Source organism: Urtica dioica, chromosome 8 (assembly GCF_054948205.1).
Source record: "Urtica dioica subsp. dioica isolate 48M chromosome 8, U.dioica_male_clone48M_v1_H2, whole genome shotgun sequence".
Lineage (NCBI taxonomy): Eukaryota > Viridiplantae > Streptophyta > Magnoliopsida > Rosales > Urticaceae > Urtica > Urtica dioica.
In genome coordinates this window covers 2,574,908-2,597,769 of record NC_142763.1, presented here as the reverse complement: position 1 = coordinate 2,597,769, position 22,862 = coordinate 2,574,908, and the positions used below count along the sequence as shown (strand labels likewise).

The 22,862-nt window shown below is 36.1% G+C and overlaps 5 protein-coding genes and 2 pseudogenes across 5 annotated transcripts; 5 read left to right on the top strand and 2 right to left on the bottom strand.

The window, feature by feature from the left end:
• Positions 1 to 1,017: 1,017 nt before the first annotated feature.
• On the top strand, positions 1,018 to 1,558 carry LOC149387223 (auxin-responsive protein SAUR21 pseudogene; annotated as a pseudogene).
• Positions 1,559 to 3,606: 2,048 nt separating this feature from the next.
• Positions 3,607 to 4,090, top strand: LOC149387222 (auxin-responsive protein SAUR21-like). Its single transcript, XM_089621719.1, has one exon. The coding sequence runs from the start codon at positions 3,667 to 3,669 to the stop codon at positions 3,955 to 3,957; it is 291 nt and encodes a 96-aa protein (XP_089477845.1). The 5' UTR covers positions 3,607 to 3,666; the 3' UTR covers positions 3,958 to 4,090.
• Positions 4,091 to 6,031: 1,941 nt separating this feature from the next.
• On the top strand, positions 6,032 to 6,488 carry LOC149387221 (auxin-responsive protein SAUR22 pseudogene; annotated as a pseudogene).
• An 885-nt stretch (positions 6,489 to 7,373) lies between these two features.
• Positions 7,374 to 9,685, bottom strand: LOC149387220 (classical AGP protein). Its single transcript, XM_089621714.1, has 5 exons — positions 9,419 to 9,685; positions 8,532 to 8,643; positions 8,064 to 8,135; positions 7,763 to 7,986; positions 7,374 to 7,646 (listed from the first exon to the last, which is right to left on the bottom strand). Exons 1-5 carry the CDS (start codon positions 9,526 to 9,528, stop codon positions 7,538 to 7,540), a joined length of 627 nt encoding a protein of 208 aa, XP_089477840.1. The 5' UTR covers positions 9,529 to 9,685; the 3' UTR covers positions 7,374 to 7,537.
• Positions 9,686 to 10,924: 1,239 nt separating this feature from the next.
• On the top strand, positions 10,925 to 14,060 carry LOC149387219 (ALG6, ALG8 glycosyltransferase family). Its single transcript, XM_089621744.1, has 7 exons — positions 10,925 to 11,068; positions 11,180 to 11,597; positions 11,988 to 12,171; positions 12,253 to 12,360; positions 12,464 to 12,625; positions 12,716 to 12,968; positions 13,415 to 14,060. The coding sequence occupies exons 1-7, from the start codon at positions 11,056 to 11,058 to the stop codon at positions 13,852 to 13,854; spliced, it is 1,578 nt and encodes a 525-aa protein (XP_089477870.1). The 5' UTR covers positions 10,925 to 11,055; the 3' UTR covers positions 13,855 to 14,060.
• Positions 14,061 to 14,125: 65 nt separating this feature from the next.
• LOC149387218 (Ankyrin repeat family protein with DHHC zinc finger domain-containing protein) lies at positions 14,126 to 17,512 on the bottom strand. Its single transcript, XM_089621743.1, has 14 exons — positions 17,263 to 17,512; positions 16,811 to 16,951; positions 16,601 to 16,713; positions 16,453 to 16,532; positions 16,180 to 16,343; positions 15,910 to 16,048; positions 15,716 to 15,815; positions 15,575 to 15,632; positions 15,349 to 15,426; positions 15,155 to 15,253; positions 14,953 to 15,031; positions 14,716 to 14,864; positions 14,444 to 14,628; positions 14,126 to 14,319 (listed from the first exon to the last, which is right to left on the bottom strand). Exons 1-14 carry the CDS (start codon positions 17,488 to 17,490, stop codon positions 14,316 to 14,318), a joined length of 1,617 nt encoding a protein of 538 aa, XP_089477869.1. The 5' UTR covers positions 17,491 to 17,512; the 3' UTR covers positions 14,126 to 14,315.
• A 2,545-nt stretch (positions 17,513 to 20,057) lies between these two features.
• On the top strand, positions 20,058 to 22,832 carry PPA6 (pyrophosphorylase 6). Its single transcript, XM_089621745.1, has 6 exons — positions 20,058 to 20,426; positions 21,127 to 21,287; positions 21,724 to 21,824; positions 21,948 to 22,129; positions 22,247 to 22,345; positions 22,434 to 22,832. Exons 1-6 carry the CDS (start codon positions 20,187 to 20,189, stop codon positions 22,524 to 22,526), a joined length of 876 nt encoding a protein of 291 aa, XP_089477871.1. The 5' UTR covers positions 20,058 to 20,186; the 3' UTR covers positions 22,527 to 22,832.
• Positions 22,833 to 22,862: the final 30 nt, after the last annotated feature.

Below are 22,862 nucleotides of genomic sequence, written 5' to 3'. Positions count from 1 at the left end.
CGAGACTTTGATGAAAAACGAGGTTAATGGAGATTATTGTTTATTTTTTCTCTCTCAAAACATGAAAGACTAGTACAAGCCATAATAATGGTTTGTTTTTAAATTTCTTTTAAATGGTAATTGGCGGAACCTTTGTGGAAGTTAATAGAAGGATGTAGTAATTAGAATGAAATGAAAGGACGAAATAGTTATAAGAAAAAAGTTTCAAGAACGAATAATAGTTAAAGTTACAAAGTTTGTGGGGTATATTATATTTATGTCAATTGCTCTAATAACAAACCCAAGTCCTTACAAGTTAAGATATCTTTTGTAATTAGTCTCTTGAAATGGCAGGACTCGCGTTGTAGCTAGACAATAGCATTCAAAATGAGAAATTAGCTATTTAATTTAAAGCAATCACATGGTGTTGTCTTCAAACTCATCATGCATATTCATTGACGATGGACCCAAGGACTAAGCTTGTTGTATATGTTGGGATACTTGAGAAGACTATTAAGATCAGTCAAATTATGAACCTAAAGCAACTAGATAAGATCAGTGACTAATTTATAACAAAACCATCCCATTGTTTCTTATGAGATGAGTTCTATTTTCTAATTTGTCTCTATTAAAATGGTAGGACTCATTGCCTTGGTAGCTAGAGACAAGACTATTCAAATAAGCCTCTAAATATTGGGGTATATCACGTGCCATTGAAATAGCAACAAGAATCGAGTAGGGTTGGCCTTATAAGACACATACAGCTTTCATATATCCAGTTTTAATCCCCATAATGGTTTCTCTTTGTTGTAAATCTTCCATATATTTTTAGACCCCAATTAAATTTTGTGTCTAAACTATGCATCAATTGGAAAAAACAAGCCATGTGAAGCATCAAAACAAATATTTATTTTTTTCGTAAATTGAATAATTCACAACCTCTTGCTTAGAAGCCCTAGAGACTTTACTATCTTAGATGACAATATCCACTACTCATCTTTATAAATAGGCACACCTATCTCACTACCAAGTTCCAACTCAATTCATCATATCCTCTATCTCTACTACCAAACTAAACCCTCTTTAGTAAAATCAAGGATTAATATTTCTCCTCTAAAAACCAAAAAAAAAAAAAAGTACCGGAAGATTATATCAAAATGGCGTTCGGATTGCCTAACATTGCTCATGGCAAGAAAGCTCTCCGACGGACAGTGTCTGGAGCCAAAGAAGCGGCTTCAAAGTCAACGAGCGTTCCAAAAGGCCACTTTGCTGTATATGTCGGAGAAGATCAGAAAAAACGATACATTGTACCTTTGTCGTATTTGAACGAGCCAGCTTTTCAAGAGCTTCTGAAAATAGCGGAGCAAGAGTTTGGATTCCAACATCCGATGGGCGGTCTCACAATTCCTTGCTCAGAACACCTCTTCATCGATGTCATCACTACTTACTTGAATTAGTTGTATCTCATACATAGTTCGTTGGACTAAATCCCAGCACCAATTTTGTAGATCATAGTAAATGTACTGACCTCTTTGGGAACTTCACTTTTACAATTAATACTAAACCATTATGTTCGTCACTCAAGCCTTTTATTTTGCTTTTTACCAACTAATTCTGCAAAGTTGACATGAGCATCATGATGATTTAATAATACAATAACATTAAAGGACATGTGAGGAACGAAAAATCTCTCAGGTTCTTCAATCAAATAGATGATATATAAATCAATACTGTCCTCGAAAATGACAACGTAGTATTACCGCCGTGAAAACTCTGGTGACCTTGTAAAATGTGGTTAGTACACATGTTTTGCCTGAGTCAAAGCACGATTGTCACTCAAGGGACTTGAGAAAATGAACTCAGAAGAATGGGGTTGTATCCGTAGCTCTCTTAAGACATTCACTTAGGGTTGAATGAGTTGTCATTAATTTGCAGGTCATTTGCAACATGTTAAGGGTCCTTTTAAAAGGGTAGCTAGGTCAAACGAGGAGTTTATCCCCAGTGACGGAGGAGGGACAAATTTGAAGAAAAAAAAATCAGGAGGGGCAAATTTGAAAAACAAATCTCAGATGGGGCTAATTTATAAACTTTTAAGGTAAATTTTTTTTAACAAAATTAAAATGGGCCAAAAATATATTAACAAAATTGAGGGAGGTCAAGTACATGCCTCATGTAAATCCGTGTCTGCGTACAACCGAGATTGGTCTTTAAGGAACGCCATAATGATTTAAATCAATTATGAGTTATATCCTTACAACAACAAAAATCCAAATAAAATAATCTAGGCTCATCTAATTACTTAGATTACTTAAAACACGATGTAGGAATCTAATATATGTGCTTTTACGTATACATTCTATTTTAAGAAATAAAAAATGTAACACATAAAATAACATAGGTTCGTCTTACCTAATCTAGCTAGAATATAATAAACTTGTAATGATTTTAGCCAATTTTTTTGGCTTCGTCCCTGATCTAGTACATATATATATATATATATATGGAAACACCTCTGAAGAAGCTTGTTAGCCTTAGGAAGCTCATTGTTTTGTTATAATATGAACAAAAGCTTGAGCACATTATGCGAGTTTTTTAGAAGTATGAATAGTTGAGTTTTGCTACAGTTTGGGGACACATTTATGGTTGACTAGTAACATGTAGCGTAGATATTGGGGACATTGTAGTGTATTTGGGTGAAGAAGAGTTGGTTAAGTGGCTGTGGGACCAATATCTGTGAAATCCAGGGTTGAAGGTCTAGAAAGAGAAAATGGAATCAATATCATGAGGAGACAAACTGAACCCATTTATTTTGGCACTCTAGAGTAAATGAGACCAACCTGATAATTATTAGAGTTCCATATGACCAAGTTCATTGCCCTTAGTTATCGAGTCCAAGTTATTGAATATTATTAGCTCCTCTATATGTGTTATATATATGCTCAGGCATATTATTATTATTATTATTATTATCCAAGTGCAATTTGTTTTTGCTCTAAATAAAATGCCGACTCGTGTTATCTTCTCGCAAGAGACAAGACAACGCATATGATATGAGCCTTTCAAAACTACACGCATGTCCACCTGATAAAGTTCTCAAACATTTTCCACTCATGCCACGTTATGATAGGAAAATGGATTGGATAATAAGAATATTTGAGGTGATGATTTGTGTACAACACCTATTCGTTCTGTGTGGCACTTATAAAAGTCGCATGAACTGAACGGTCTAGAGTAGACTAAAACTGTGTGTGTGTGTGTGAGTGTGTGTGTGTGTGCGTGTGTGTGTGAGAGAGAGAGAGAGAGAGAGAGAGATGTCAAACTTACCAATATGACACACTTCCTATAGTGTATGTGTCCCAAGAAAACTCATTTATTGCTTAAAATTATACACATCATCATCACATTATATAAATATATACATATAATGTCCGAAATGGAAGACACGTCATGTGAGTTTTTTTCAAATGGCTTATAGTAGACATCCCATGAATATTTCAAACCTGCCTCCACAACCACTAGTTTATTAAATATTAGAGAAGAAATTGTCCCACAAAAGTCCAATATATACACGTATATAAATAGAGCCCCCATTTACTACAAAAGCTAAAGTAACCAAGTCGATCATCACTTGCTACTACAAACTCAAAAGCAATTATATAGCAAAAGAGAGCACTAAAAAGATCAAAGATGGCATATGGACTGAGTGGTATCGTTAATGGTAAGAAAGCTCTTCGAAGGAGTCTTTCGGCTGCGTTGAAGTCAACGACGACGAGCGTGCCTAAAGGCTATCTGGCGGTTTATGTGGGTGAGGATGAGAAGAAGCGTTACGTGGTTCCTCTTTCATATCTGAACGACACTGCGTTTCAAGGACTGCTTAGCATGGCTGAGCAACAGTTTGGGTTTCAACATCCTATGGGAGGCCTCACGATTCCATGCAGTGAAGACACATTCGTCAATCTCATCTCTCGGTTTAATTGACCGTCAGACAAACTTCGATCCTATAAACAATTTTGTAGATCATTTTTATTTTATTTTATTTCCTTAGTGCTAGTAAGAAAAGTTTTGTATATATAGAGAATTTTAATGTTAATATACAGATTCGTTGTTTATAAACCCCTTCGCTCTTGATCAAGTTATATTGATTTAGTCACGTACATTTATAATACAACACGGTTTCATTTAAATAATATCTTAATGATGGGTTTTATTTTAAAGTACGTTATGGAACGGGTTTCAATAATTATCTGTTTTAGAAATATTAAGGGTTTTGACTAGTTTTCTAACAAGTTTCGAATCATGTTGGCTATTGGAAGGAAACGAAAATACCAGTTCCGTTAGTGTATCTTTCATTATTTAACGGAAATAGTATTTTCGTTAGGTAATTTTTTGCCTTTTATTGTTTAACAAAAGTGAAATTTCCGTTAAGTTTAATGGAAATTAGCATTTTCGTTAATTTTCATTATGTAATAAAAATAGAAAAAATCAAATTTAAATAGCATATGAAAGAGACTCAAATGTTAATTTTTTTTTTTTTTAAAAGGTGCTAATATGTAAAATGAATTACAACTATTTTTACTATCATTTTTTAAATTTTACATGGTTACACAATTTTACTGCTTTATATGGATGTCTGTGCACTTTTTGCTTCAATTTTCTTATGAAACGGAAGAAAATTAAGAGTAATAATAACTTTAATTAATATCACCATGTGATATATGATTTATTTAGAAAAAAAAAATATTTGTAACATTAAATTGATATACAATATCATTTTTCGGAAATAAAATGTAAATGTATAAAATGTATGAGGCGTGTAAAAGATTTTTATAATAGGCTCATTACTTACACTAGGAGTCAAGAAAGGTAGACACGTAACGGTAAATAAGAATTAACATTAAGTCTAGAAAGAGCCCATTAGTTTCATTTATTTATTCAGTACTTTAATTCCTTTTATCTATGCAATAAAATTAAATTATATATGGCCTTTATTACTCATAGCTACATATTATTAAAAAAAATCATGCGATTAATTTTTTTTAAGTGATAAATTATTATATTAAAGTGATAAATTATTTATATAAATAAAAATTTAATAATATTATCAAAAAAATTGCTGAAATCTTTTGATTAGTTGATCAATTAAAAACGATTGTATATTTTTTTCTTCAAATACTATACCCAAATAAAAACCCAAAACTGCGAAATTTAGTGAGATTTCAATATAATTAATTAAAATTTCTCCCTTGTCACCAGCGACGGATATTTTACATGAGGTCCAAAGGGTCACGTGACCCCGTTCAATTTTTTATTTATATTTTTGGTCTATTATTAAATTTAAAAAAAAATTACCTAAAAGTTTACAATCAGTCTCCTTTTATTTTTTTTACAAATTAGTCCCCTGAATTTGTTTTTTTTCAAATTGGTCCCCTAGTGAGCTTTTTTGGCTCCGTCACTGCTTGTCACAGGCCTGGTTTATTCACGTACCTGCATGATAATACCTTAATCGTCAAGTAAAGTATCTAATATGAATCACGAATATAACGAAACTGGATAGCAGAAGCAAATCCATGATTGGAGGGGTCTATAGTGAGTGGCATAGTCACATAGCAATCACATGGAATTGTCTTCCAATGCATCACAAGTGGATTAATTACGTCCTCATAAATTTTTTGTTCTTCCTACACACCGCCAATCCAACAAACATAATATTTTAAATCAAAAGTAATTAAAATTTTACGTAACATGCTTACTTGCTGTAAATCTATAGGCTTCTTCTTCAAGTGGGGATTCCTCGTAAGGTTTGTTCTTTCATAACTTCATGGGACATTATTGAATATGTGGAGGCTATCATAGCTTGGTTTTGGATTAGGCTTAACAAAACTATCATGTGATATTGCAACACTTTTAGCTTGTAAAGTAGGGCAATTATAAAAAGAACATGTGAAGCTTCAACTGTTTTATGTTTCTTGTAAATTCCAAAGCTTCCCAAGTTTCTTATCCGCGACAACTTGTCTTCAAAAAAAGTTTCAACATCTATATATAAAAGGAGACATTACCTTCAAACTCTATAATATCAAATACTCACCAAAACAAGAGAAACTTCTATTGTCTAAAGCAATATTAATTATATATTTAATTTACACCAAGACATGGCTTTTAGATTCCATGGGAATAAGAAGAGTCTTCGGAGGAGTATTTCGTCGATAATAAGCGTTCCGAAAGGCTTCTTCGCGGTGTATGTGGGATCGTCGGAAGATTATCAGAAGAAGAGATACGTTGTGCCTTTGTCGTACTTGAACGAGCGTGCGTTTCAAGAGCTTCTAAGTATGGCCGAGGAAGAGTTCGGATATGATCATCCCATGGGCGGTCTCACGATTCCATGCCGAGAAGATGTCTTTGTAGATCTCATCACTTCTCACTTGAATTGATGAATTCTCAACGACATATGTTTAAAACTAACTATATATGTTTAGGGAGAAGCAATTTTGTATATCATATAGTAATTTTGACCACTTAAGCAAAAAAAAAAAAAAAAAAAATTCCTATTAGAAAAGTTCTTACTGATTGATTGTATACATGTTGTGTGTTCAATTGAGATATAAAGTGAGACTGCTTTGAAATTGTTTTATTCATTTTGGATATTGTCTCGCACTAAATACTTGTATGTTGTGATATATTCTTTTGGTGTAAATTTATTCAGCTAAAACAAAGTATTCTTGATCCATGTCACAGAGCTTCTATGTTTCGAAAATTACATGTTCATTGCACTTCAATGGGTTGTGGGAAAAGAAAGATCATATATATCATTGTGTGGCCTTGAAAGGCTAGTCGGTGAATGCGTAGAAAGAAAAAGTATGTGAAAGACGCGAAGCTTAGAGAGACTTGTGGAGTGTTGTGTACGTAAAAACAAACTTGATTGTGTAGGAATGTGATAAAGAGAAATGAGATTCACGGGGTGGTCTCTTCAGAAACTTAAAGGCCAAGATATTTCTCTCTTTTGCAACGAAAGAGAAAAGTATGGTATGTCTCTAAAAAAAGAGACAAATTTGAAGAAGTGGGTAAATTAGTTATAGCTTAGCCAGAGAGAAAGCAAGCGATTAGTTAGCTCTTTTCTACTTCGAATCATGTGTCGTGTAAGTTGATGAAATTTAGTGCGTTTGATGGAAATATTAAGGTTTCGGTCATAAAAATGAATGAAAGATTTGTCAGTAGTTGAGCCCCAAATCAGACTTAATTAATCAAAGAGGAACAAATAATACAAATTTACAGTGATTGACTCTTAATGCCAGAATTGCATCCACTTTGGAGCTACAGGTTTCACTATCATCAAATTTGAGTATTAAAAATAAAAAAAAATAAAAAAAAAAATAAAAGAAGAAGAAGAAGAAGAGACGTTCCTAGCACAAAGATGTTTAATTATGACAATCAAGTCCTTGAGGATATACAGTCATTGCAGAAACGCAACTAGACATCAAACTCATGTAATGTACACAATGCACATGTATAAACTCTCATTTGCCATTACACAGTAATAGACTATCATCAAGAAGTTTAAATTTTACATAGAGGATTCAGAGGGACGGGCGTGATAATTGCGTCGCCTCAGCTGAGACTCGGGATTAGGCTGCTGCAAGAAGATTCTCGTCGGATCGTTCGGATCAACATAACTGCATTCGATTTTGTCACAAACAAAACTATCATTATAAGTACTCAAACAAAAACACAAAACAACATTAATAATTATATATAAATAAATAAAGATAAAATTAAAATATCATCGTACGCGTGTCTAATCATCTCGTCGACAGGAGTCTGGGCCGCTCGAAGCGGATCAGCCTGTGGCTCGGGCTGGGCCGGGTTTGCCGGCTGATAGTGACGAATGTATTGTCTGACAGAGGCGATCAAGTTGAAGAAGATCGGGATGAATGTTCCACAACCGCCTTCTTTGAACACGATCTTGAACGAGTGAGTCGAGTACAGAGACGCTGGTTGGTTCTCAGGAACCACCTGGAATTAAAAATAACTAAATAAATGATATTCGCATGCAAATCGAACAGAGTTTTATGATTTCTGTGGTTAATTACCGGCTCAACATGGCCAGAAATGTTGTTGCAGAAAAAAATCGGTTGGTTGAACTTTTCTCCGTGGACGTGAAGCTGCGAAATGGAGAAATGAATATCCACATTAGAACGATGTAATTAGTAGCAACAACATTAAAAAAAAAAAAAAAAAAAAAAAAAAAAAAAAAGAGAGTATTTTGGTTTCACATAAATGTATGTTTTAAATTTTTGCATTACGGTCCCTTTATTTTAATTAATCTACCATCAAACGGTATATTGGTGAGTATTCAAGATTCAGTCATATTTTCAGTCAAAACAGAACTGTATTGTCAAGTTACAAGGTGAGCAATATATAAGATAAGAACAAATAAGACGTTTTGTGCGTGCGATCTCTTTCATAAAAAAAAGGGAAAATCTTTGAAACAGAATATCTTATCGAATATCAATACACCTTTACTTTGGTCTTTGAGGGTGAGTATTATAATTACTTACCAAAGGCAAATCAAATGCAAAAAAATCTCCGACGGGCTTAGTTGCAACAAACACCATGCGTACATTCGACAAATAGATTGTTCCCTTTGCTTTAACATTACCACCTTGATTTCTGATCAACAGCAAGAATATAGCAATGCTTAGTATTATATCATATACATTTATAAGCATACCAAATACTGAAAGTGCTGTGTTCGAATTTGAAGATAAATTGCAAGCTTTATCTCATGTATTTCAAATACCTAAGTCAACCCCATTCAGCCCAGAAATGATATCAAACGATCATAGATCATCGTGTTTTAGATGATAAAAATTGATAAATTACACCGGGTCCCTGGTTTCCTTTTGCATATTGTTTTTTTTATATGTAACTCTTTTGCACAGATTTCCCTGATTTCCTTTTCCATACTTCTTAACACAGTTATAATCAGAAAAAGTTACAAGAACTTAATCGAAATAACAACACTTCAACTTTTTCTTTTTCATTTAATTCAAATCATGAGGCAAATACTCTTTATACTTGTAGACATAAGTAAAACTTCATTGGTTTTCTCTGTTTCTCTATTAAACTGCCCAATCATATTGCCATTTTTTGCAGAGAAATTTTACAATTTCATGACAAACTACTCTAAAACCCATATCTTCAAACCTTCGTCTATTACGTCCCCAAAACAAATGCCAAATCAAAAATTGAATACGAAAACAATCACAAAACCAAGAAACAAACTTTTCATGTGAATTAATGAAAGAATCGAACTTTGGGCTGAATCATCAATGTTACGGAATTAATTCGCATAATCAAATAAAAGCGACTCAAACTAAATCAGTCAATAAATAAAGAAAGAAACGATCGATAACGGAGAAATTGAGTGGTTTTAAATACTGACCCAGGGACTTTGTCGATCTCGAATTCGACGCCGTCTCTGGCCAAAACGAACATCTCGCCGACGAAAGGGACTGGCATGCCATTCGGAAACAATTGGGGATTCACAGACATCGTTGAAGAATTGTAAGAACGACAAGAAGAAGATTTTCTGAAAATTTCGCTGCCTGCCTCAGAACTCAGAACCTGTATATGATGTTATATATGAATATTAGGATATGTAAATCGCCGATAGAGACTTTTTCTATAAGCTTCTGGATGTATGTTTGTTCGCCATGACGGTACTTACATGTTTCTATATTTGGACTTTGAAAATGAGTTAATTTCTTATCCACCCTTCCACTTTCATTTATTTTTCTGTTTGACCACCAGTTTGATTTTCTAGTCCTATTAATCCCCCGACTAAATAATGTGTTTAAGTCCATAGGTAGGAATGCACAAAAATTAACCGAAATTCAACCATACTGATCCGATCAGATCCAAAATTTAGTGTCTGTAAATCAATAAACCAATTCAATGATTGGTTTTAATAATTGTATATTTGATTATAACTAATTGGGCCTATTATATCATAGGTAAGTCATCATATTTACAAATATGTATGCTGGTTCCAGTGACGGATCTAGGTGGGAGCCAGGGTGGGCCAATGCCCCCCCTCAATTTTTGAAAATTATTTTTCTTATCCCAAATTTTTATATTTTTTATAATTTTACCTCTAAATTTTATTAATAATTATGTTTTTGACCCAAATTTGTAAGTTTTTTTTTCAATAATGCCCCTCCTAAAAAATATTTCTCAAATTTGCCCCCCCTGATTGAAATCCTAGATCCGTCACTGGCTGGTTCAGTGTTGAAATTTTTGATTAACTATTGGCGATAACAAAATTTATATTTAGTATTTCAAAATCGGTTTAAAACTAAATAAAAGTTTTAGAAATCTTTTTTTAATTAAATAGTTTATTGATACTAATTTATTTGAAAAATAGTTAAAATTTGTATAAATTGAATGAAATTCCCAAAATTTACAAAAAAAAAAACGTACAAGTGTGAGATGTTTATTAGTTTTTCGAGCATTTCGATAGACGTTTGGGCAGTGGTAAATTTCTTATACATAATGATCAATTTTTTTTATCGACTCTGTCTAAAATATTACAGAGAACGTAATTTTAGATTTTAAGCAAGGACGGGTTTGCATATCTATCAGAGACAAGGGAACATGTGTAAAATAGAATAAAAGTTTAGGTAGTAAAATTAAGTAAACCGAAATTTACACTCAGCGAGCTTAGAGCATCTTTAATGGTTTAGCTTAGGGTATTGCTTAGCTAAATAGTATTTTTGTCACATAGATTTTCTAGAGCTAAATAGTTAAGCAACTAGCTTAAATTAGCCAATTTGCTTAGATTTGCTTAGCTAAATCAATAGCCAATATGCAAAACAATGGTTAAGCAACTAACTAAATATTTTTGATATTTGCAAGCAAATCTCTACAATTCAAGAAACCATTAAATGCTCTTAGCTTCTACGGCTCTACGCTAAATCAAAATTGTCAAACCAACTCATTGGATATCAATCTTCCACAATCAAAACCCAAATTTGTACTTCTTCTTCTTTATCCGAGATCTGAATAATCTGCGAAAGATCAATGTCACAACCTGGTATTTACCTTTTTCTTCGCTCTACATTTCCAATTCGCTGCTCGTTAGTATTTTTTTTTTTTTTTTGCTAAAATACCATTTTTTGACGTCATTTTTTTTTCGAATTGAAAGCTAACACGAAGAAAAAGCAGAGCAACGAAGCGATTCACGATGGTGATAGCGATAGTGATAGACACGATGACGATGATTGGTGGTGGATCGTGGATAAGGGAATCGGATTCTCGTTCGTATGTATCGCTGTGTTTGGACTGTTGGTGAGATTGGGCGTTTCCGTACACCCTTACTCCGGAGCTGGAGATTCTCCGAAGTACGGAGATTTCGAGGCGCAGAGGCATTGGATGGAGATAACTCTGAATGTTCCGGTGAGGGATTGGTACAAAAACACGACGCAAAACGACTTGTCGTATTGGGGGCTTGATTACCCTCCTCTCACCGCTTACCAGAGCTATTTCCATGGCCTCTTCCTCAGGCTGTTCCACCCTGAATCCGTGTCGCTCCTCTCCTCCCGAGGCCACGAGTCATATCTCGGGTTTGTCTCTTCATTCTGAATTCATAGATTGTTGATTATTCTTTTGAGTTTTTGTTGTTTATGGTTCCCAGTAGGTTACCAGAAAAAGCTAATTTAGAGTTTGTGTTCCTTGAAATCTAATATGGTTTTGTTGGCCTAATTGAAAAGTATAATCTTACTATCCTCGATGACCAAAGAAGGATAGAAGAAAAGACACAAAAGCTGAATTTACAAGACATAGTGAAAACGAACATCGAGTGATTGGAAACATTTTTTTTTTTTTCATTCGTAGCCATTTCAGAAGCTTATCAGTAGCGTTTAAATAAAAAGCGTGAAACTTGATTCGGAAGTATCAGACCTAACTCACTGTGTTTTATTTATTTTTCTCTCTTTGGATGTTCTGTTTCATAGGAAGCTTCTCATGAGGTCGACTGTGTTGTCTTCAGATGCCTTGGTGTTTTTCCCAGCAGCTCTGTATTTCGTGATCGTGTATCACAATGGTCGCAAAACTGGCCGTAAAAGCGAGATTGCTTGGCACATTGCCATGATTCTGCTCAATCCGTGCCTCATCTTAATCGATCACGGTCATTTTCAGGTACAACTTGGTATCTGAATCCTTTCTGAATGTCAAGAACTTGTTTTGACTTCTCGTACTTGATTAGTGATTGTTTTTCAGTACAACTGTATCAGCTTGGGCCTCACTGTTGGGGCTATCGCCTCTATACTCTCCGACAAAGATGTAGTTGGTAGTATCTTATTCAGCCTCGCTCTCAACCACAAACAGGTACTTTTCTTTTTAATATCCAACTCTTAAAAAATATATATGTTCTTTGTTACGAACGATTCATGTTTGAGAACGTGATGCTCTCTTTTTTTTTCATTTATAGATGAGCATGTATTTTGCCCCTGCATTTTTCGGCTATATCTTGGGTAAATGTCTGAGGCGGCGAAACCCACTTCTCGAAGTATTAAAGATAGGCATTGTGGTCTTAGGAACTTTCATTATAATCTGGTGGCCGTTTCTACACTCCACAGAATCCTTTTTCCAGGCAAGGATATATCGCTTAACTCGAGAAAATAACAATAAACCCAAACGCAATAATTCTCATGATTTGATTAGACTTGTTCGATCGATATAGGTTTTATCTCGTTTGGCTCCATTTGAACGAGGGATATACGAGGATTATGTGGCTAACTTCTGGTGTACTAGCTCGGTTCTTATAAAATGGAAGACATTGTTCTCAACCCCATCAATGAAGCTTCTTAGCCTCGGTGCAACGATCTCGACTTGCTTGCCTTCAATGATTCATCAGATATGGGCTCCAAGCAAACAAGGATTTCTCTACGGGTTGCTCAATAGCGCATTCTCGTTTTACTTGTTCTCATACCAAGGTATATCGATTCATCACCTTTCTTTACCGATTTTATTTTAAACTAATTGTATGTTTGTCCCTTGAATTATGGACGTATATCACTTCGGCCTCTGATTTAAAAATCCGTCCAAAATGATCTCTTAAGTGATAAATCGTCCTTTTGTAAAAAATAAAAAAAATAAAAAAAATTACCAATATCACTTGATTAGTTAAAATAACTAAAACATTTCCGTCGTTGAAATTTCACTCCGATCATGAAATCCGAAGTTGATACGATTTTGGCTGAAAAATTAACTGTGACTAAATTGATACAATATATAACTTATGGGGTCCATTTTGAACGATTTCTAAATATAAGGACCAAATCGACACATCCACTATACTTTCAAGGGGCAAAATTACAATGTATATCCTTTCTATTTTTTAACGCTGTTCTTCTTTGTCAACGTTTATGTAATTCTGCAGTACATGAGAAATCAATTTTGTTGCCTCTCATTCCGGCTAGTCTTCTCGCCATCGAAGGGCCTCTGCTTCATAGTTGGATGACCGTTTTAGCCTTGTTCTCAATGTTTCCACTCATAGCTCGAGACCAATTGGTTCTACCATATATCGCCATGGTCGTCCTCTTTTTTCTTCTCAATAGAGCAGCGCCAAGCCAGAGCCGAGTCACCCGAGAAACAAACTTCTCGAGATCGCTTGTGATCGGATTCCTTTCGGGCGCACTCGTTCTTCACATAGTTTACTTGATCGTGAAGCCACCTATCAGATACCCTTTCCTCTTTGAAGCTATTATTATGCTGTTGTGTTTTCTGCAGTTCATATGCCTAGCTATTTACACCAACTTCAAGCAACTCATGATGTTTAATCGGCCGATTTTGGCAGAACAGGGAAAGAAACTGCTTTAGAGTCTCTTAACACTCCTTTTTGACTCTTCACTTTATGAAATGAGAAAATTTTGCCTTGTAAAGTTTGTTAAGTCTATTCATCACTGGTAGTAGTACCATCATAACATGATACTTGACCCTTTTTTTTTGGTAGATAATCATGATTAGCATCACCCAACAATAAAAGCTGATACATGAAAATTTGTCCAGCACAAAATGAAAAATTGTAACATTCGAGCAAACCCTAGAGAGTAAATGAATTAAAGAAAAATGGTGTGTATATAGGATGTAATGAGGATCACTGAATGTAATACATGTCGTTTCAATACCATAAATATACGAGCACAAGACACGACTGGAGGTTTATACTCGGAGATATGACACTATTGAGGCTAAAGAGCAAAATTGTCTAATATTGTATTCCTTTTCTGTCTCTTATTCCGACTATACAAGAACCATCGACCTTGTAATTTGATGATAGTTTATCTGTGTATAAAAAAAATGAACAATAATGGGAGATAAATGGTATGAAAATACAAGCAGATCAATGACGAGCGAAAAACTAAACCGCTCGTATATAGGTGAAGAAGCAAAGCCAGAGGAGTTCTACCTAGCAACTTGCTGCAATGGAGTCCAAGCAATTTCCTTGTCATCCGTGTAACCCCGGATGAAAAAATCCCAACAGTTCTTTCGAAACCCATGGTTATATGGGTTTCGGAACTTCCCGTCTGGCCCGCGAAGATAGCCGTATCGACTCGCATTAGCTGATTCATTAGTTGTGATATTTCGAGCTATCTGCAAGCAAATCACGAGATTATTACCCTATTTCGTAAGTGTCATTTTGATTCAACTTGGGAGAAAAAAAGGGTCTGATGAACTTACTTGAGAAGCTTGGGCTGTGGTTAGGGTTGTCACTATAACGAAAATAATAATGTCCACAAGGAAAAAGGTAACTGCGCCAGGATAGTTGACCAGCACACCGTGGATCCAAGTCTCTCCGACTAGCAACGGTGGGACAGCTGTCCAAATCCCTGTCGTAACAGAGTCAAAGTTATGATATAAAATTAACTGTGTGACCACGATTGTTAAAGTAGTGAAGTTTGTCTGTTAAGAACATACGCTGGACTGTAACTACGGAAGAAATAAGTGATGTTAATGTTCCAAAGCAGACTAGGATGAAGAAATCCCGTTTGTTGTCCTGCAATATGAAGGCTAATGAGAAAAACGTCGAAAGCCTTTTCAACTCAAAATCATTTACTCTCTCGGAAAAGCTCTCTGGAACTATGTGCTCTTGTACTAAGATAGCAAGCCAAAATCTTACCTTCCCCACGCAATTAGATATCCATGGACAGTGATGATCAAACTGTTCTACACATCGATTACACGTGGGGCAATGCTTAGCACGAACGGGTCTAATGATCTGAAAGGGAACGAGAATTTGGATAAATTTCAAGATTAACTAGAGCACGATCCAAAGACAAAAAATCGCACCAAAGAAAGGTAATTTAATCAAACCTTGCAAGTAGGGCATAGCTGAGACCAATTCCCAGTCCATTCAGATGAGCAGTTCATGTCAATTTTCAACAGCGGATCCTGCAATATCACGGTGTTACCACACAAACTCAACTCATACGGATAAGCAATTTGATGTTCCAAATTTAGTACTTGATTAATACTATATGTGCATAAATAAGCATTAAAATCTCCACATTATATTAGAGGAGTGAAAGGACACTCTTACCTCTGTATCAGTAGAGCCACTTGACTCTGCTGATCTTTTTATATATCCTGGGTCTTTACTGCAAAGGACAGTATACCATATTGTAGTGTTCACCTTGAATTTTGATAAAAACAAGTATGTCAAAGGACAAGAAGATATTACCTTCTACACTTATAAAGCATTATCATCGAGCCAACTGAGAAAGAAACAGCAGCCCAGCCCCAAAGGCCAACAACAGCGGTGATCTTTGGCAGATTAGAAGCTGATAGCAAGAAGTTGGGTCAGTCTCGTGATATTTCCACATGCATACGTCCTTTATTTTCAAGGAAAAACCGGGAGGACTAAAATATGTATACCTGCTAGAACCGAGTTCATAAAGAGAACCGTGGGAAACAATATGATGCAAAATAAAATAGGAGCATAACCACTCTTTATGATCTTCCCACCAAAGACTTTGTCTCTACACCAATTCTTTTGAGCTTTCTGTACATTAGACTGCAAACAACAAAAAGACACAAAACCAAAAGTGTGATTTTTCATTAGCATGACCCAGATGGCCACATCTAACTAAAACATAGGCATAAACACGCAAATATACAACCAGAAGCAACACCAAAGCTACGTACAATGAGAAAAGCGATATTCCGATGACCTTTATCATATGCAAGCTGAAATGGAGTGAATCCCGAATTGTCTTTCATCGTGAGTTCTTTCTTTGTGCCTGCATGGACAAGCACAGTACAAGCCTCTGCATTTCCTTTCATGGCAGCCCAATGCAATGGGGTACAACCTGATGGGAAAAAAATCTTAAGAAAGTTTATCTGTTGACATGACTAAGCTAATTAAATAAGTGAAGCAGAAGCAATCAAATTGTTTTTGTGATTAAGAATGGCTTATACCTTCTTTATCCTGTTTTGACGAACATGCATCTCGAAACAGAAGCAATCTAACTGCGTCAGCAAATCCCTTATAGGCAGCCCTGTTCAAATAGTCATTAAATTCAAGCTCGATAATAAAGATGCTTGAAGGCACTAGTTTCGTACGTACCAATGAAGAGGAGTTCTTCCTTCATTATCAGGCGAGTCAAAATCAGCATGGTATTTGGCAACAATGTGATTCAAGAAAGCTGCTTGTCCATATTGAGCAGCAACATGAACTGCCTGAAGTGAGCAGATTGTCGAATTCCGAAATTAAACACTAATAACAACCTATCACTCAAGTTTTAGCAACAACTAACTAGAAATGATATTCAATTACCCGGTAGCCATTTTTATCGGAAGCCTCGACTCGGGCGCCGTTTTGCAGAAGAACATCTGCCACGGCAATTCCACCACGCACGGCCGCCCAATGCAATGCCGTTTGCTCCATGTGGTCCCTTGCATTGACGTCACCACCGTGCTGAAACAACAAAATAAGAATCAACTAAATGAAATCTTACTCCAAATCACAGACCAAGACTCGTTGAAGCTAATCAAGTGGCTTCATTTCTCCAAAAACTTGAAGTAGTAAAAGATGTTTCATAATGAATTGCGACATTGAATTAGTAGCTACATTACTTACTCAATCGTTTCTAGAGATAATCCAATCGAAAACTCAAAACTACAACCAAGAAACACTAAATCTTGAATAGCTTCTAATTCAACAATTACGCGTAACTGAGCTCTATATCTCTCTGAACCACCGATCCAGATTCAAAGAAGCGAACAAACCTCGACGATGTAGTGAACGATGTCAGGGAAGTTGTTGAGAGCAGCCCACTGGAGTGCGTAGTAGCCACTGGCGTCGGGATCGGAGACGGAAGCCCCGTCGCGCTCCACGAACGACCGGAGCTTCTCAAAGTCCCCGTACGCGGCGGCGGAGAACACGTCGAAGACGGTGTAGCCGACTGGCTCGGATCCCGGTGCCGGCGATGCCGCCTCGATCTCCGACGACGCCATGGATGTTTCTCAGAGCTGCGACGATCGCATCAGAAGAAGAAAAAGGTTAAGGTTTTGGCGATCAAAGCGAGGGTTTTTTTTATGGATTTAAACTGAAAGACGGAGTTTAACTGAAATGGTGTTCTTCGTGAACGCAGGTACGAAAAAAAATGACTAGTTTAATTGATTATTGATTAATATACGTATTAAAAATTTAAAACGTTTCCTCAAAAAAAAAAAAAAAAAAAAAATTAAAACGCGGAATGACATTCATTTGAATATAATTAAAATACATTCAGAGCAAAAAAAAATTATAATTAATATTTTTTAGTTGGAGAATAAATTTGCAATAGTCTTATGATTCTTTTCTTATTGGAGAAATTAGACTTTAATGTATTTAAAAAAGAAAAATAAATAAATAAGAATATCTACTCACCATCAAATTTAACACAGAACAAGTGTTATTTTAAAGGGCAGTAATTTTTTTTTTTTTTTTTTTTTTTGGAAAGGAAGAACTTCTCATTAAATAATAGATCTTGGCAAATCACCAAGAACAAAATTGTGAATACGAAGACGTTTTAAAAACCAAACCACATCTTAAAGTAAAAGCCTCATGAGCTAATGTGTGGATCATCATATTGTTCGTGCGAGAAATATGACGATAAGTACCACCGCCACAGCAAGAAGTTGTTGAATATCCCAAATAATATATGTTCAATATTTTGCTAGAATGTCTCCCCCTCGAGGTTGACTTCCAAACCTTCGAGGAAAAGCGCGTAATTTCACATTGCCTACACCGTCCAGAGCATTTCACGCCTCTTTTAGTGAGAGCAGAAAATGATGCAACGTGTTGTCCAACATGTGTCACATAAACACCTTGACTTTTGGTTGAACTTTGACCAGCCATTCTGATTTCTAGAAGCCTTCCGAGGAACACGTCGAATCAACGACCGAGATAAGGTCAACAGCAAGCCTATACTCATATTTCATTGTGTAGCAACTTGAGGGGTAGAGCTGCCATATCAACCTGTATGGGCAGACCGCGAGGCCGAGAGGGATACTCAATACTTCAGGATTATCGATCGGCCACAACATCTCTCGAACCTTCTCTATATCCCACTAGCGAGTGACCGGGTTTATGAGTGCCGTAACTTTGGCATTTCGATGACTACCTCCGGATTTCTGATCGTTCTCATAGAAGGGAGACAACCAATCTAGCATTCATGAGAGATACTATACTCTCCCCCGTCCCGACTCTCTATCGACATCATTTCTCAAGTAACTCCTTCCACCATATGATCGCCTAAGAAAAGAAACGAGACCTTTGATTTTTGCATCTAAAAAGTGTGTCGAAGGGATATACTTAGCTTTAAGTATTCGTGCTGCCGTCTCCAACGTTGCTTAGCCACCATCGCTTGATTGAAAGCGCTGAAATCTCTAAAACTCATACCTCGCATTCCATTATGCTTAGATAGCAAATTTCATGTTTTCTAGTGGATTTTACGTTTTTTTTAGTCGCCTCCCCACCAAAACCTTGTCATAAGAGCCTCCATGTCGTCACACATCGTCTTTGAAAGGCGGAAGACACTTGTAGAGTACGTTTGGAGAGCCAGCGCCACTGCCTTGATAAGATTTTCTCTTCCGGCATGAAAGAAAATCCTACTCCGCCATAGAGTCAGCTTTGACCAAACTCGATCACGTACCATCCAAAAAACCTTCTTCATTTTTCGACCGATTAGATGAGGGAGACCAAGATATCTATCCTAAGCATTCAAAGTCGAGATACCCAAGATTGCATGTAGATCATCGCGATTCATTTGCTCTACGTTTGGGCAAAAGTGCATACAAGACTCCTGTAAATTTATTTTCTGCACGGACAGAGACTCGTACAGCCTCATCACCCTCTTAATTTCCATGATATCCCTCTATCGGACACGACAAAAGAGTAGAGAATCATCAACAAAATAATAAGTTAGCCAGTTATTTCCATTTAAATAAAGGGCAGCAATTAAATTCCATAAAAAAGTCAATAATATCACAATTGCTATTTCCGTTTAAGGTGGCTATTGTTTAAGCATTTTAAGGTGATAATCCGAAAATATATGATTTTGTTTGCTTATTTGTTTAGGGGTTTCATTTGGTTGTTATTCTCCTATCATAGTTGTTGCGACTTTGTTTTACAATGTTTATCACAATTTAACAATAAGTTCTTTTATTTAAGAGAAATAATATATTCCCTACTTTGGCTTTAGATTTAATCGTCTAACGAAGATCTTCATGAATTTTCAAATTAAAACCATATATTTAGACGGAAAATATTTGCAAAATCGTATTCTTCAAATCATATTTGATCAATAAAAAATAAAAACAAAAATAAAAACTTCATTGATCTCATACCATTATGTATCTAGCCATAAAATTCGACCTAAAACATTTTTAGCTAGTAAATCGTTGATAAATAAGCTCTATTCAATATTAGATCAGAAACTTTTTACCTTCCACAAGGGAGAAAAAAGAGTTATTATAGAAAATTATCGTGGGACCCCAGAAAGTGCGTAATATACTATAAAGTATAAACTATCCAATCGATTCGTATCTGACCATACTTCTTCTCTGTGGCTCTTCTTTCTCTCTCTCTCTCTCTCTGGTCTCTCTCCGAGTCACACTTAGTCAAATCGGACTTTGACTTGCTTAACTCACTCGACTCGCAAGCTTCAATGGCAACCGCGAGAGTGCTGACCGTCGCCAACACCGCGACCTCATGCTTCGTGTCGAAGGCATCGCCGTGCCTCCTGACGAAGAGCCGCGTCTCCTTCGCCGGGAGACTCGCGGCGGCGAAGAATCGGAGGTCATTCGCTTGCCGCGCCATCTACAACCCTCAGGTTCAGGTCAAGGACGAAGGTCAGCCTGAAACCCTAGACTACAGAGTCTTCTTCCTCGACGGTTCGGGCAAAAAGGTCGAGCTTTATTTTTTCCTATTTTGTTTTTTTACTGTTTTTTGAGCTAATCGAACGAGTATTTTAATTGGAAAAGTGTGGAATCTTATTGATTCAAACTGGTAATTTTCATTCATATCAGAAAGTACTTGGAAAAACAAATTAGAGATTTAAATTAAGAGTGTGTTAAATTTAATCACTGAAACTACGAAAAATCAATGAAAAAAATATGATATTTACAGAACATGCCGGCTTTTCTTTTTCTTCTGAAAAAGTTCGGAGCTTTTTGTAATTGATTATGTATGGATGTTTGTATCTATAAATATACGTTTTTATCTTGAGCTGTTAATTTAGGACAAGTGTACAATTCTAAACTCATAGACAAGGACCAAGGCTAGGGTTATAGTTCATGGTCTGGTTAAATTTTACATGACATGGGATAGCTTCTAGGAAGTTAAATTTACTAAAATTTTGTTAAATAGTATTCAATCTTTGAGTTCAAGAGATAACATTCCTCTCTGAGGAATTGGTAAAGACTGAGTAACAGAGGGCATTGAGATTTCTTCTTCGCATCCTTAACAGCGTTTAATTAAACGAGTGTTTGATTTGATTCAAATCAATGACAAAGATGTGATCTTTTTACTCAAACAATTTAGAAAGTGTCTATTTTTTTTTTTTTTTTTTTTTGTGCGAGATTGCTTACATGTTGGTTTCTATGCAGGTTTCGCCGTGGCATGATATTCCACTGCACTTGGGAGACGGGGCATTCAATTTCATTGTTGAAATCCCCAAGGAATCGAGTGCAAAGATGGAGGTCGCTACCGATGAGCCGTTCACCCCAATTAAGCAAGACACCAAGAAAGGAAAGCTCCGATACTACCCGTAAGTCACTTTCTTTCTTCTTTTCGTCGAGTTTTGTTATGTGTTTGTTTTTATGAGTTTTGTCGGTCTGTATCGATCGATACGTCAAGTTTAGTTGTTTCTCGATGTGTGTGAGAGGCTATTGGAAAACATGAAATACCCGCTATATGGATATTTTACCTGGTGAAAGATCTGATTTCTGTTCTGGTAGTCCGAAACTTGGTCAACTTTTTGGCTACGAATCTATATTTCCATATATTATTCTCGCTGCCGTTACGCAATAAATGGGATAAGTAAACGGTAACAACAATCATTTGTAGCCGTGACTTGCTTAAACCAACCTAGATCTTAGTTGTCCTATGACTCTGATTTGTTTTACCGTTATCTAATTAATTACAGATTGCGTTGCTTTTCACGTTTTCCGAGTCCTAAAATAACGCCATTGCTGTATACTCAGGTACAACATAAACTGGAATTACGGTTTGCTTCCGCAAACATGGGAAGACCCGTCATTGGCTAACCATGAAGTCGACGGGGCGTTTGGAGATAATGATCCGGGTAAGTATCAAGATTTTTTTTTTTCTTGATTTGTTCGGGCATTCTTGTCCACATACATACATAATGTAAACAGTAAAATGACCAAGCAAAGTTTTTTTTTTTTTTTTCAATCCAAACTCGCAGTTGATCTCGTTGAAATCGGCGAAAGACGCGGAAACATTGGCGAGATTCTCAAAGTCAAGGCCTTGGGTGCTTTAGCTATGATTGACGAGGGAGAGCTCGACTGGAAAATCATTGCGATTTCATTGGACGATCCCAAGGCTGCTCTGGTCAACGATGTTGACGATGTTGAGAAGCACTTCCCGGTACGCCTCTTTTACTCTTAAAACACATTTTCTAAGCATTCATAAGGTCTCTTTCATGGCTTGAAGTTGAGGCTGTTTTCAAGAGTAAACCGTGATAATCGATTGTCTACTCTTCAGGGCACTCTTACCGCGATAAGGGATTGGTTCAGAGATTACAAGATCCCCGATGGAAAGCCCGCCAACAAGTTCGGTCTTGGCAACAAGGCAGCCAATAAGGTAATCGATCGATCGATCGATCTCGTTTTGCAGTGTTTACACTTGTAGAATTGTATATCTGATTCTCGAAAACTTGTGTGGTGAACAGGATTATGCTCTCAAAATCATCGCCGAAACCAACGAATCGTGGGCTAAACTCGTGAAGAGATCGATTCCCGCGGGAGAGCTCTCCCTCGTATAGAGGCAGTCGGAGAGCATTGTAGTACTAGTGATTTATTTGGATTTGCATAAAAAAAAAAAATGAGAGCATTCCCGGTAGTAATAATAATAATATTTTATCCAATGACCACCATTTAATTTAATGTCATTTTCCCCTCTATTGAGCTAGGATTATCCAGTAGCCGTATGTTTCATTTGTTCCCTCATTCCCAGGGATAATATATTGGTGAGTTCGCTTTGAACATGATTCTGAATTTGATTTTGATTTTTCGTGTAAGTATTAGTTATTTAATTTCTCCTTGGAATTTGATTTTGATTTTTCGTGCAAGTGCGTATTAGTTATCATGTCAAATCTTCC

Excerpts from the sequence above, each read along its gene's own strand:
- LOC149387222 (XM_089621719.1), top strand. The coding sequence starts at position 3,667 with ATGGCATATGGACTGAGTGGTATCGTTAATGGTAAGAAAGCTCTTCGA.
- LOC149387220 (XM_089621714.1), bottom strand. The coding sequence starts at position 9,528 with ATGTCTGTGAATCCCCAATTGTTTCCGAATGGCATGCCAGTCCCTTTC. Across the intron at positions 7,987-8,063 it reads TTTCTGGCCATGTTGAGCCG|GTGGTTCCTGAGAACCAACC; the intron begins GTAATTAACCAC and ends TTTTAATTCCAG. Across the intron at positions 7,647-7,762 it reads GACGAGATGATTAGACACGC|TTATGTTGATCCGAACGATC; the intron begins GTACGATGATAT and ends AATCGAATGCAG.
- LOC149387219 (XM_089621744.1), top strand. Across the intron at positions 11,598-11,987 it reads GGCCACGAGTCATATCTCGG|GAAGCTTCTCATGAGGTCGA; the intron begins GTTTGTCTCTTC and ends TCTGTTTCATAG. Across the intron at positions 12,361-12,463 it reads TCGCTCTCAACCACAAACAG|ATGAGCATGTATTTTGCCCC; the intron begins GTACTTTTCTTT and ends TTTCATTTATAG.
- LOC149387218 (XM_089621743.1), bottom strand. The coding sequence starts at position 17,490 with ATGGCGTCGTCGGAGATCGAGGCGGCATCGCCGGCACCGGGATCCGAG. Across the intron at positions 16,049-16,179 it reads GGAATATCGCTTTTCTCATT|TCTAATGTACAGAAAGCTCA; the intron begins GTACGTAGCTTT and ends TGTTGTTTGCAG. Across the intron at positions 15,816-15,909 it reads TATGAACTCGGTTCTAGCAG|CTTCTAATCTGCCAAAGATC; the intron begins GTATACATATTT and ends TCTTGCTATCAG.
- PPA6 (XM_089621745.1), top strand. The coding sequence starts at position 20,187 with ATGGCAACCGCGAGAGTGCTGACCGTCGCCAACACCGCGACCTCATGC. Across the intron at positions 22,130-22,246 it reads ATGTTGAGAAGCACTTCCCG|GGCACTCTTACCGCGATAAG; the intron begins GTACGCCTCTTT and ends TCTACTCTTCAG. Across the intron at positions 22,346-22,433 it reads GCAACAAGGCAGCCAATAAG|GATTATGCTCTCAAAATCAT; the intron begins GTAATCGATCGA and ends TGTGGTGAACAG.